The sequence below is a fragment of the Phalacrocorax aristotelis genome, chromosome 18, assembly GCF_949628215.1.
Source record: "Phalacrocorax aristotelis chromosome 18, bGulAri2.1, whole genome shotgun sequence".
Classification (NCBI taxonomy): domain Eukaryota; kingdom Metazoa; phylum Chordata; class Aves; order Suliformes; family Phalacrocoracidae; genus Phalacrocorax; species Phalacrocorax aristotelis.
Genome location: NC_134293.1, coordinates 12,963,878 through 12,976,223, shown reverse-complemented (window position 1 = coordinate 12,976,223; position 12,346 = coordinate 12,963,878). Strand labels below are relative to the sequence as shown.

Genomic DNA, 12,346 nt, shown 5'->3' with positions numbered 1-12,346 from the left:
GGTCCAGCCGCTCTTGTGCTGCTGAGGAGGGGAATCTCATGGGCGAAGGACACCCAGCCTAGGGATGGGGTGACGGATCCTACAGAGGAACCTTCCCCAGCAGACAGTGGACCAGAGCAGGGGTTCCACACAGGAACAGTCCGGCAGCAGTGATGAGGGATTTTGTAACTGGATGTTTGGATCCTAAAATGTACGATGCCAGGTACAGCCATATGGATGCAACACAGCCTCAGAGAGAGTGAGGCAAGGGAGTTGTGGTCCTGAGTGCAGCGCAGGATGGATGTCCCAAAGGTGTCCCAAAACATGCACTGTCTCATGGGAGGTTAGAGATCAGAGTCCCCGGAGCAATTCTCCAAAATGATCCCAACACCACACACAGAGGCGGAGAGAAACAGCCTCTGTGTCTGGGAGGAGAATGGTGTTGGGACAGAGGTCAATTTATTAGTAGCTGAAGAAACCGGGAGTCCATGGGATCTGCACAAGCATGGGAGTCTTGACACAGACAAGGCCAGGATGCTGGCATGTGCAGTCACAACAGTGATGGATGGGGATGGGTTGGACTCAAACCTGAAGGGTATTCAACAGATGCAGAGGAGCACACAGCTCCCAGCTTAGTCCCTCAAGATGGGGTTCCCTTGAAGTCCTAAAAATTCAAAATCCTAAAAAAAGGAATAGGACTGGAACTGCTACCAGGTATAAGGTAGAGAGGAGAATTATATTATGAAAGCTTTATTAGCAACCAAGCAGCAAAGTTGGTGGCCTGAATATGTCATGTTCAGGGAGACCAGAGAAACTCTATGGGTAGAAACAGTGGGAAACATCCTCAGGGAGCTTGTTAAAAGGAGGTTAAAAGGAGTAGGCAAAAGGGTAAAATGTAGGGAGGGCATTTACAGACGCTGTGGTGAAGGTTTGGAATAAATACAACCAACTTAACCACAGCCAGATACTGAGAGGGTCAAAAGACCCAGCAGGGACACCAAACAGAGGAGAGATCATTCAATGCCATTCAGAAGGTTAAAATCACCTTCAAAGAACAACAAAATTATAAAGCATTATTAATTTCAGAAAGAGGAACGTAAACCCAGAAAAGGCAGGCCAAAAATAATTTTATCAAGCAATTTGAAAAAGACAAAAGCTAATAGTAAAACCTTGTTCACAGCTATCAGAAGTGGAAAGAGCACCTGTAGGGTCTGTAGAAGATGCACCAGGGACGCTGAAGGCAGGGAGGGCAGAGGGAGGAGCACTGCACAAACTGACCGTGGTGCTGGCAGTGGGGAGCCTGCTGTGCTGAAGTTGCCGTGCCACGGGAGCAATGGCGCAGGGGGTTTCCACCTCCAAGCCTTTGTGGGGTTGGTGGCAGGAATTAAAATTGAGAAGTCAGCGCAAAGAAGTCGCAGACCTTATCCATCAGAAGAATAGCTCCAGGACCCCCACAAGCAGAAACCGTTGCCCAGGAGCCGTTGCCAAACTCCACCAGGACATTTCTGATCTGCTGACAGCGGACTGCGACCTGTCACTTGCCTACCAAGGGAATGGAGGTGGCACAGATAGTACCTGTTTTTGAAAGGCTCAGTTGCTCCTCTAAGGACCTCATTTAGTTAGAGGTCTCATTTCTGCACCTAGCGAAGTGGTAAAAATTGTAATACACATCAGATTCATGGGAACTCATGGATAAATACCATAACTGGAGGAAGAGTCAGTGTAGCTTTTTAGAGGAAAGTCATAGCTCAGCTACAGTTGTTGGGCAGAGAGGTAGTGTATGTGGACAACAGTAATCCAATCAATATAATGTAATCCAAAAGAGCTTTTAAAAAGATCTATCATAGGATTTTCAAAGACACTGAGTTATAACAGTTCAATAGCTTGCAAAGCTGGGAAGCAAAGGTAAGGCTAATTGGCAAATTTTCACAATGCAGAGAGATTGCCTATTGGCTACAAGTATCTGAACTGGGGCTGAATTTTTAAGCATATTCATAAGTGATGGAGAAAAGGCAGTAAATAGCACGGTGACATATTCTGGCGGAGAAAAGAGTTCAGAACAGTCATATCTAAAGGTGGCTGGAGAAAACTGCAGAAGGATTTCAGGCTGCAGAGTGCGTGGGTGATGAAATGGCAAATGAAATTCAATGTTGATAAGGATAAAGTGAACTACATCCATAACTGTATGCAGTGGTGGACTGTAAATTAGCTATTACCGTTCAAGAGGCCAATCTAAGGGTAACTGTAGGCAATTCTCTGAAAACATCAGCTGAAGGTTCAGGAGCAATTAAAAAGTATAAAGGCTTTAGAAATGGCAAAGAAAGGAATGGGCTTTCAGCAGAAAACATCACTTGCTACTGTATAACCCACAGGGTGCTCACATCTGTGTTCAGTTTTGGTGCCCAGCTCGGAAAAGATGTAGAAGAACTGGAAAAGGTCACAGAGATGAGGAAACCAGGTGAGCAGAGGTGGGAATGGCATCCCTGCAAGAAAAGGCTGAATAGATCAGGCCTGCCCCTGTTAGAAAAGAGATGAATGAGGTGTGAGTGCTAGGGATGTAGACACTGATGCACTGGGAACAGAGAGCGGTTAGAGAACTATTATTCAGCACTTTTCACAATACAAGAGCTAGGGGCATCTGGCAAAGAGACAGCCAGCAAGTTCATCTCAGGGTGTTGTGAAACCAGAAGTCTAAATAGACTCAACAAGGAGTTACATAAACTGATGGAGGACTGGAACTATTAAAATTCATGGTCCACGTACTCTGCGTGTGCAAAGAAAAGCTCACCCACGGGAATTCAGGATGAAGGTACAAGCTCACCCTCAGCCAGGAGCTGGTGAGCACAGGATGAAATCTTCCAAACCTTCAGGGTGAGAGGCATCTTTACCCTGTCATAACCATCTGGACTGACCATGGAGATCTGTTCCACAGGCTCGTGCAGGCATCTGCAGAGAGTCTCTGCACTTTGGCAAAAAAGCAAATTATACCTTTCTATCATTCTCTTTTTTCCTGTAGAAGATACCCAACCTGCGCTTTGTCTCACCCAGGACATGGGCAAATAATGGTGCTGTGGAGGCTGTGGTCTGTCAGAGCTTCTCCTACCCTTCGCTGCCTTGCTGAAGAGAGGTGGATGTCAGACACAAGCAGCAAGGCACTCCTCCAGCTCCTGCTTTAACTGCTATAGTGCTGCCGCTCCCTGCCAACAACCTGCTCCCTGCTCTCCCCTCCCAATACAATAGTAGCAGAAGATAGCCTAGGATCTGTATTCCTGAACCCCATCCCTGCTTGTGCAAGCTCACCACCTTTCCTAGAAGACAATTCTGAGGCCCGCATTTTCCATCAAGAAGATGAAATTCCTGTAGGTAAACTCCATCCCAGACACCAAATTGTAACCGAGAGGATTAGATTAAAGCTAAATGATTAGACTGCAGGGTGCTGGCACAAGAAACACGGTGCTTGCACAAGAAGTAGTGGTTCTTGCTTTGCAGGAGCAAGTGAAGGAGATGGTGCCATGCTGGTGGCCTTGGCATATTTCCCATGGGGTCACTGGTTCTTCTTCATCAAGGAAATTGAATGAAGAGACTAAAATCTCTTGTCACCGGCTCACTGTACCCACTTCCCTCTGGATCTGAGGCTCTTTGCCAGGAGCTGGCAGGCCCATCCCTTGATTTCTGGGAGCACCCAAGCCCTCTGCAGTGCTGCTGCATGAGGCCACAGGCGGTGGCAGGAGGGTAATCCTGACTAAGGTGTTGCTGAGATGCAGCCTCACCTCGCAGGCGGAGGCCCCCGAAGTGATGGTAAGTTCCAGTATCACAATGGTCTGGTCATCTGCGGTCTTGCTGCAAAAACATTCATTTGAGAAGGCTGGATCTCCGAATCGCTGCAGCAGAAACCACGTACGCCCCAAGTGGCTCATAACCAGATACAACGTGCCTGTCGTTGCCTGTTTCTTAGAATTTTCTGTAACCAAAAAAATGTCAACACCTACCCCAGAAGCCATTATCATCCCAGAGGTTGATTAGTAGAAGCTAGAGGAGGTGGAAGCAGGAGGTACTGGTGCAGTTTTGCCACCTAGCCTGCAGCCTGTTGGCTCACCGCTGTGTTACAGGGTCAGATTTAAGACTTTAATCTTATGACACAGTTCAAAGTCACTGAAGGGTCCAGGAGGCAAGGCAAGCTCCCCTTTGGTGTGGCTGAGTACCACATATGTGAGAAGGTCACCTCACACGATCTTTGCACATCAGCAGGAAGGGCTCCAGGGACTGCTTGGGAAATGAATGGCTCTAGGGTCCAGATAAAGCACAGCATTCCTGCTAGAAACATAGAGCTTGTAATTATGAGCAGTGAAAGTGAAATATGGCCTTAATGAAAACTGACAGGTGAAGGAGAATGGCTTTGTCAGAATCAATGGTATCTTTTGCTCTTAAAATGTTAAGATGCATAACTCACCATGGGGATCTGGCCCTGTTTCTGTCTCTATCTGCTGCTGGAAGCACTCTTTCCTCGGCAAGTGAGGCCAGCTGGGTAGGACTGCCACTTGTCACAGCTATGACAGTCCCAGTTGTGGCAGTGCTGCCATTCATGCCTACAGTGCATGGTTTCTCTGCTTCCTCTGCCTGTATATCAGGCCAGCCTTTGCTTGCCCTGAGCGTGTGGGTGCCCATGGAGCTGGATTTATTGATCTGGGCAGGATTTGACCAGGTTGCTGTGAAATGAAGGAGAGAGACAACCCACACAAGGCAAATTTAGGAAGTGGAAACACAGCTCTGTTCCCCAGCAGGCAGACAGGCACAAAGAAAACAGAGCAGCCACTTCAACCATAGCAGGAGACTGGGTATTCCCACAAGCCCACGATGAGGAGACCCCGGGGATGGAGCCTCTGTGTGCAAGAACACTATGGCAGATGCAGGTGGTGGCACGGCATGGAACATCTGCATCACACCGTGCTGTGCCTCTCTCTGCTCGGCTGGGTGCCGAGAGCTGATCTTCACACAGACTTCACCTGGTGTGGCCTTGGGAGAAAGGAGGGCCAAGGGTGCACTCCCAGGGAGAGGAAGTGCCAAGGATGGTGTGGAAGTGGGTTGGATAGTAATGTTACAGCTAAGGGGAAGTAGCAAAAGCTTTTGCGGGAAGATAGAATATCAGTTTCTTCTCCAAAATAAATGGTGGCATCCCATATAGTCAAAACCTTTGAAAAAGGTTGGGAAACCCTAGTTCAGAGAAGAGATTGTATTCCCCCTGCCTGGAAAGAAATTTTCTGCTGTATACTCATGCAATGAGATTCTTGGTGCGTTCTTCCTCAGATGGCCCTGCGCACGCTCCCGTGTGTACAGCATGTACTGATGAGCTCACAGCATTCCTTGCAGCGGTAGGACAGAGCAACAGACATGGAAGAGAAGATTGCAGCCTGCAGTTTGATTCCTTAGGCAGTATTTCTGGGCTCTCCTTGCCTGAAACACTTCCTTCACGCTGGAAGCTGCCTGGCAGACCCCTGGGCAAGAGCACCCTCTGGGGACCAGGAGAGATATAAGCAATGAGACTCTACATCTCTCAAATCACGTCTTTTCACATTTTAAGTGCATTTTATGATGGTTATGTGTGCTAGCTTTCTTGTCCAGAAAAAGTACCCTGCTGGAGAGAGAGAGCTTGCCACACTGTGTCTCTGTTACTACAGGACGAGCTGTCTGAGCCTCTCTGGAGAGAGCAGAAGAGACCTTAGGACACACATCAGCTCTACAGTTTGTAGAAAAAGCAGAAGTCACACTATTTAGGGGTAACAAAAGGACACGGTACAAAAGTGACTTTTCTGCATCTAGCTAAGGAGACTCACCACGAGGATGGAATATCCGACAGTATCTTCCTTCTCATTGTGGAAGGGGAACATGCTGATGGGAACACAGTACAGGTGGGTGCTGCTGCCTTCCACCACATCAGTGTACAGTGGGTACAGTGGGGACGCATCAGGTGCTGGGGCGGGGGGCATTAGCAGAGGGTCACTTTACTCACACCTCTCCAAACCTATCTTAAGGCAAGAGAGTTAGCCAAAAAAAGCTTTCTAAATGCAACCAGAAATTCCCAAGTTTGACAGCTGAGAAGATTTTATTTAAGTTATTATCTCCTACAGTGAATATAGTCTTCATTCTGAGCTGGCAGCTGCCTGTCATGCACCTCATGACTCACTGCAAAGGGGGCCTGAACAGGAGGCGGTAGGAGGCAGGGACAGAAATACCACTGTAATAGGCAGACACGCAGACCCAGAAAAACCATAGTGTAAAAAAATCCCACACAAGCATAACAAGATATTAAAAGATTTGTTTTCACTAATTTTTATTTGCTAGCCTATCTTTCTTCTTTTATGAGGAAGGCAGCTTTCATCTCAATGAGCCAAAGACACTCTAAAATTCACATGCCATGTAGGCATTTTTAGCACATTAATACCACAGTGGCTGGAAGTTGAAATGGATGTCATCTGCTGATGTTGTTCTTCCCTCAAAGAAAGGAATATATTGATCCTTTCATGAAAAATGTAAAGCTATAATTTTTGTGGGAAACGTTGTTTTGCATTGGTGGGTTGATGGTCAATGATGGAATCAGTGTGTCCTTAGGCTTGACCCTGGCAGAGATATTAGATCCTGCTTGAAGACTCTGGCATTTTCTGAGCTGTAATGCTGAGTCCTGACATAAATCAATGCAAATGTTGGTCTGTTCACTTACCTGCTGATATCTCATGCCAGAGCTCTTCTGAGCCCTTCCCATGCTCCCTCACTTTGCTCAGATCCAAGTCCCTCCTTCACAAATGAGACCTCCCACAGAGTCTTAAAATCCCTCATATATATTGCCTTTCCTGGGATGTGTTAGTTATACATGAATTGTGCTAAGCCTGCAGCCTTTCTTTGTTGAGCCTGAGTGTGTTAAGCCTGCGGCCTTTTGCGTGCTTCAGCTCTTGGAAAGCCCGGGCAGTGTTTTGGGTGTGCTGTTAGGAAGTCCAGGCACAGGAACGAGTGGTCATGCAAATGTTTTTGAGGGCAGGGTGCTTCCCTCACTCACCTTGGGCTTCACGGCTTCCAGGTCACATCCTCCTGCCAGGGGAACATTAAGGCACCAATGGACTCATCCTGTTTCCCCTCTCCACAGGTGGTAAGCCATGAGAGTGCAGCAGTGCCTGCCTGCAAACCACGACACTGGCTGATACGGCAGCAGAATCCCCTGCCTGCGAGGAGCAGTCCTGTGGATGCCAGAGGGATGCACTGCAGGAGACGGGAGGTCTTTCCACACGGAAATTTTATGGCACTTTGAAATCTCTTTTCAGTTTCAAAATAGCAAAGGCAGGATGGTGCTTTTCCTCTGTGCTGTCATCTCTTGGAAGTCACCATGGCCCTCGCTTAGGAGGTGGACTCCCCACAGCACATAGGGATGCAAGTTGCATGGACAACAAAACCTAAACCTCACTGTCGCTGAGAAAAGTGAAAATGTTTTGACATTTCCTACACTTACACAAAGCTACTGTGTGCAAAGGCAGAAGTCCACATGCAGTATTTTGAGTTTTATTTTTGCATTGCTTTTGCCTGCGTCCCAAATGTCTGTCCCACAGGAAAGCTGAGCTTCAGTGATGGAAACCTTCTAACACATTAAACTCCGTGAGCACTTCAAAGATTTGAAATAGACTTTTACAATTGAGGCAGTTTTTTGAATACAGATTTATTTGAATATTTAACAATTATTAAGCCTGAAATGTAGAAGGTACAGAGTGGGAACTTGACTGTGCACATTACTAACTTGAGCAACATTTTCAGCAAGCGAAAATTAGGTAGTTTGCCTGAAGTTAAGTATGTAAATTAACTTACACAGCTATACAGATCCACTGGTGTCTGGCCAGTTCACATTTTACCTGAAGCATACTACAGATCTGGAAGCTCCAGATTTTGCAAGAGACTGTTCTGATTATAAACATGATTAAAATGATCTGGCCCTGAACAAAAGGATAAAGACATAGTTGAGGAGTAGAAGGAATCTACAGGAGGGAGAAGAAGCAGAAGATGCCTTAATTTCTTCAGTAGCTAGGATATGACCAATCTCATCAAAGACCCCCTAGGACACTAGGTTTGGCCATTACATGATTTGACAAGATTTGCCTTTTTCCATCTCTTTGCAGAGCCAGAATTAGCATCAGGTTGGACAGAAAGGAAACACAACTAGCAGTAGGAAGCTGGTTTGATGAGGATGGCAGAAGCTTTGCAGTTCCCACTGCACAGGCTGCCCCACGTTATGCTCCCCTTGACATTCAGCTGCACAGAATAACACGCCGAGTACCACCACCCGCCCCCATTGCTGGAGGCACAGTTCCCGCTGGAAGTGTCCTGATCCTGATCTTTAGCAGAGAACTTCATGTTGTCGTGCATGGTGTTAGCGCTGTTTGAGGTCATGGCATCCCCTGCTGTCCCTGCGTACGTTCCCAGCCTCAGCCGGTAGCCATGGGACTCATCTTCCACACTGAAGAAGTTGTAGTCGGCAAACTTGGTGGTGTTTGAGGCATCCCAGATGACAAACCTGACCTGGTAGACCTTCTGCTTGGCGATCTGATGGATGTACTCGGTGCCCAGCCAGTACTCAGTCTGCACGTTCCCAAAGCCGTACTTGTAGGTGCTCCAGGACTCGGCCCAGGTGATCTCCGTGCTGTGCCGGTTCCTCTGGAGGACTGTCCAGCCCCCAGACGTTGCATTCATTTCGCAGTACACCACGATGGGGTGCAGTCCTGTGGGCTGGATGACGTACACGCCACTGGGGCTGCCAGTGGGGATCTCGCTGCAGTCCTTGGGCCAACCTGGGGCAGGAGAGAACATGGAAGACCAACAGGCACAGCGACACCCCAGCCTGCTTGTCTGGTGCTGTGGGAGGGATTTCTAGAAAACGGGCATATGTGGGATTTTGCCAGGGTACTTAAAAGTCTACTGCTGTATTTCTTACTGTAAGTAAGAAACACGCGGAAAACCTCTGTAAGGAAATGCAGTGATTAATAGAATATCCATATATTTTGAAGGTATAAGCGTAGAACTTGCTTCTTCTGGATCAGGCTCTTGTTTCCTCAGCCTTTCCCAATGTTCAGATATTTCTTCTCCCTCATAACAATACAGTGGTCCAAGCTTGGCTTGGTGAGGGCTTTTGCTACACAGAAGCTTCAATGAGCGAGTGAGCTGTTCCCGCAGCCCTGGCAACTACTGCATCCCAGAGGTCAGGAAGACATAAAACCTCATTCCCTCGGCATCGGACCCCATAGCCAGCTGTAAAACCTCAGCAAGCATTGCTTGGGAGGCACATCTTCTGCTTGCCCTGTGCAGAGTTTCACAGCACAGGAGAGCTTGTAAGCAATGGCTGCAAAGTCCTTTGGGCCCTTGTAAGGCATGGTTGAGTGCAAAGCTATCACTAGTAACGAGTGACATCTGAGTGGCCTTGGCATGTGCTGTGGAGCAGCACATAGAGTCTTGCCCCCAGGGGCTGCGACAGGTTATCCCCAGGCTTCTTGCCCACCCACTGCTGTTGGACCCTCACTGCCTACTCGTCTCCCTGTTCCCTGCAGGGTGGTGGGGGCACTTACGGCGGTGCTCTCCCTGCTGAGGGTTACTGGTTCTGCTCTGCTGCATGTTCTTTCCATGGTCATCTGCATTGGGAAAAACAGAAAGAGTAAGATGAGCACCCCTGTGCCACGGCACAGGCATAACTCCAGCCTCCACAGCCTGTTTTTTCCAGCAATGAGTTTTCTGTAGGGCACTTCAACTCTGCCACTGGGCTCATTTTACTTCTGGTATAGTAGTTTTTGGCTGTAAATTCTTCAAAAGGATAAGATAGTAGGAAACGTAACACTGCAGTCATTGAGAGGCTGCCTATTTGGTCCACTCAGCATCGTGGCTTTACAGAGTTGCATGGAGCAGACTGCATATCTGAGTAGTAGTGACGAGTACACGGAGGTACTGCTGGAGAAGAAGGATCAAGAAGGAACCAGACTGTGTGTGTTTTCAGACCAAGATTAAACTGTTGAGTGATGTTGCTGTAAACCTGCATTGCTTTTCAGTGGTGGTAGAAGGGATTAATTCGTTCATTCAATTCATAAAGACCTTCAGAAACCTTCAGAGAGAAAAGAAAATCAAAGCATATAAGATAGCAATGCTCTCTTTAAAGAGAAATCACAGCACCCATCTTTGTAAGATAGCATTCCCCAAGAGCCTCTGGTAGTGTGATGTCTATCAGTGGTGTGACAAGTTTTTTGTACCATTTAGCCATGTGCAAGCTCCAGAAAGCATTTTGGTCGGTCAGTTATACAAAAATTCTCTGAAGTTTCAGGGCTACAGCTGGACTATAGATAGCAAGAGAAAAGGACTTCCTTTGAAAATCTACAGCTCTCCAGAAAAAGCTGCCACATACGGTCTTGTCAATAACAAAGAAAGTTGAACTACCAAATCTTATGATGTTTGCTTAATATCTGAAGTTAGAGGAAGATTTGATCAGGTTCCTTTTATTTCTGAGTGTGACTGCCCTTCCTCAAGATTATTTTCCACATCTCCCTCCCTGTGCAGAGAGGGGAGGGCTCCTGATGTTTGGATGAACAGAGTTTAGGGATGTAAGAGAGAAAACACATACCCAGATGGGGTTCATCTGAATGGAGATTAATTATATCATCTAAATTTGCTTTCAGTCTTTCCAGGTTTTCAATTTCCAGAGCAAGAAGAGGGCCTAGTAGGGCCAGCATGGAGGCGAAGAACAGAAGATTGGAGTGATGAGCAGCTGGAGAAAGAAAACACACGGTGAATCTGAAAATGCAAACTCTCTAAAAGAGAATTGGCTAACTAAATTCAGCAGAATTTAAATTAAACTTATAGAGTAGGCAAATACACAACATTAATTATGCTTTTGCTTTATTGAGCAGCAGAAGTATAAAGAACGATTTCCAAAAATAAATGTTCTGCAAAGGCATACATCCCCAGAGAGAAACAATTTCTTTGACTACAACCTACAGGTCTAAAATTTACAGCTTCCAAGAGCAGTGTCATGCTCTTTGGCTGTGGTCTGGGCTAAAGCAATGGGCTCTGGGACCCAGAATCAAGATGTTAAGCCAGCATCACTGTGCATGTCTTGAGAAAAACATCTCCTAGAAATGCAGAATGGCATGCTGATTTGGAGGTACTGCTGCTACCTGAAGACAGTCAGGAGCTACTACAGCACTGATAAACAAGGCACAGGGACCTGAGATCTTGGAAAGAAAGGAGCTATTGTGGCCAAAACACCGATGGTACCCTGAGAGTCAGGGGCCTCACTTAATTGTCCCTCCCACGAGACCATCCTGCAGCTGCCCACTGCATGAAAACACCAGGAGGAGAGCATCCTGCAGGGAGTCAGCACCATTGACCCAGTACCAGACCCCTGCTAAGTGTCACGAACAGGGCTTCTGCAGGGATATGCTGAGGGTCAGTGCATCCCAACCGACATCTGGGCCAGGACTTCCTATGCTTTAAAGGATGGTTTCTGCCAGCACCTGAAAACCTGAGCAATGTGACTGCTTTGAACCATACTAGACTAGCGCATTCGTTCCCTAACAGCTTGTCCATAGATTTGTGTCTACAGCTTGCCCACCCAGCTTCAGTACCCTGAAGGACTTATGAGTATGATGGGTGTTTAATGCATTAATGAGCTTCAATCCCAATTTCTTTTGGCGGTGCTTTGGGCTCTGGCACACATATAAGTTAAATAAATGTTGCATTTACACCACCACCCAGAGCAGGGTGGTTTTGCCTGTGGTTGGGAATGGAGGAGAGAGAGTGAGGAGCAGGAGGGTCACAGAGACCTGGAGGGTAGAGCAGGAATAGGGTCATCCCACCGTCCCAAGCCAGAAACAGTCATGGGAAAAGTAGAGCTGCTGGGCAGCAGAAGCCCAGAGGCAAGCAGAGGAGGCAGGGATACTCAGCCGCCCACAGCGGTGCTATGCCCTCCCATCCCATCCCACACTCACTCACCCATGCCGCCTCTGCGGGGAACCTGCGGAGCAGGATGCGGTGGGTTTGGCCAGGCAGCAGGGTGGCCAACCCTGCTGTTATATAGGGCTTAGTGGGTGAGGTGGGGCCGGCTGACCCAAACTGCAATACTCACTCTCCAGTTGTCATCAGGGCTGGAAATTTATAGTTTGTTTGCCCTCCGGCTGTAAGCGCCTCTGCTCACGCACCAGCTGTTGCACTCCTGTGATAACAGGTCCCAGACAAACCTCAGGAAACAGCACTTGGCGCTCACACATAATTCCACCAAACTGACAAATGCTCCTGGTAAGGATTTTTCTTGAGTTTGTTATTACTTGCGGGATTTGATGCCAAAGCCTGTGGGGAC

The 12,346-nt window shown here is 47.5% G+C and overlaps 1 protein-coding gene across 1 annotated transcript; it reads right to left on the bottom strand.

The window, feature by feature from the left end:
- Positions 1-7,997: 7,997 nt before the first annotated feature.
- Positions 7,998-11,986, bottom strand: LOC142066281 (fibrinogen-like protein 1-like protein). The gene is made up of 4 exons (XM_075113556.1): positions 11,979-11,986; positions 10,613-10,782; positions 9,573-9,635; positions 7,998-8,801 (listed from the first exon to the last, which is right to left on the bottom strand). Exons 1-4 carry the CDS (start codon positions 11,984-11,986, stop codon positions 8,173-8,175), a joined length of 870 nt encoding a protein of 289 aa, XP_074969657.1. The 3' UTR covers positions 7,998-8,172.
- Positions 11,987-12,346: the final 360 nt, after the last annotated feature.

Excerpts from the sequence above, each read along its gene's own strand:
- LOC142066281 (XM_075113556.1), bottom strand. Across the intron at positions 9,636-10,612 it reads TTCAGATGAACCCCATCTGG|ATGACCATGGAAAGAACATG; the intron begins GTATGTGTTTTC and ends TTCCCAATGCAG. Across the intron at positions 8,802-9,572 it reads TCAGCAGGGAGAGCACCGCC|GTTGGCCCAAGGACTGCAGC; the intron begins GTAAGTGCCCCC and ends CTCCTGCCCCAG.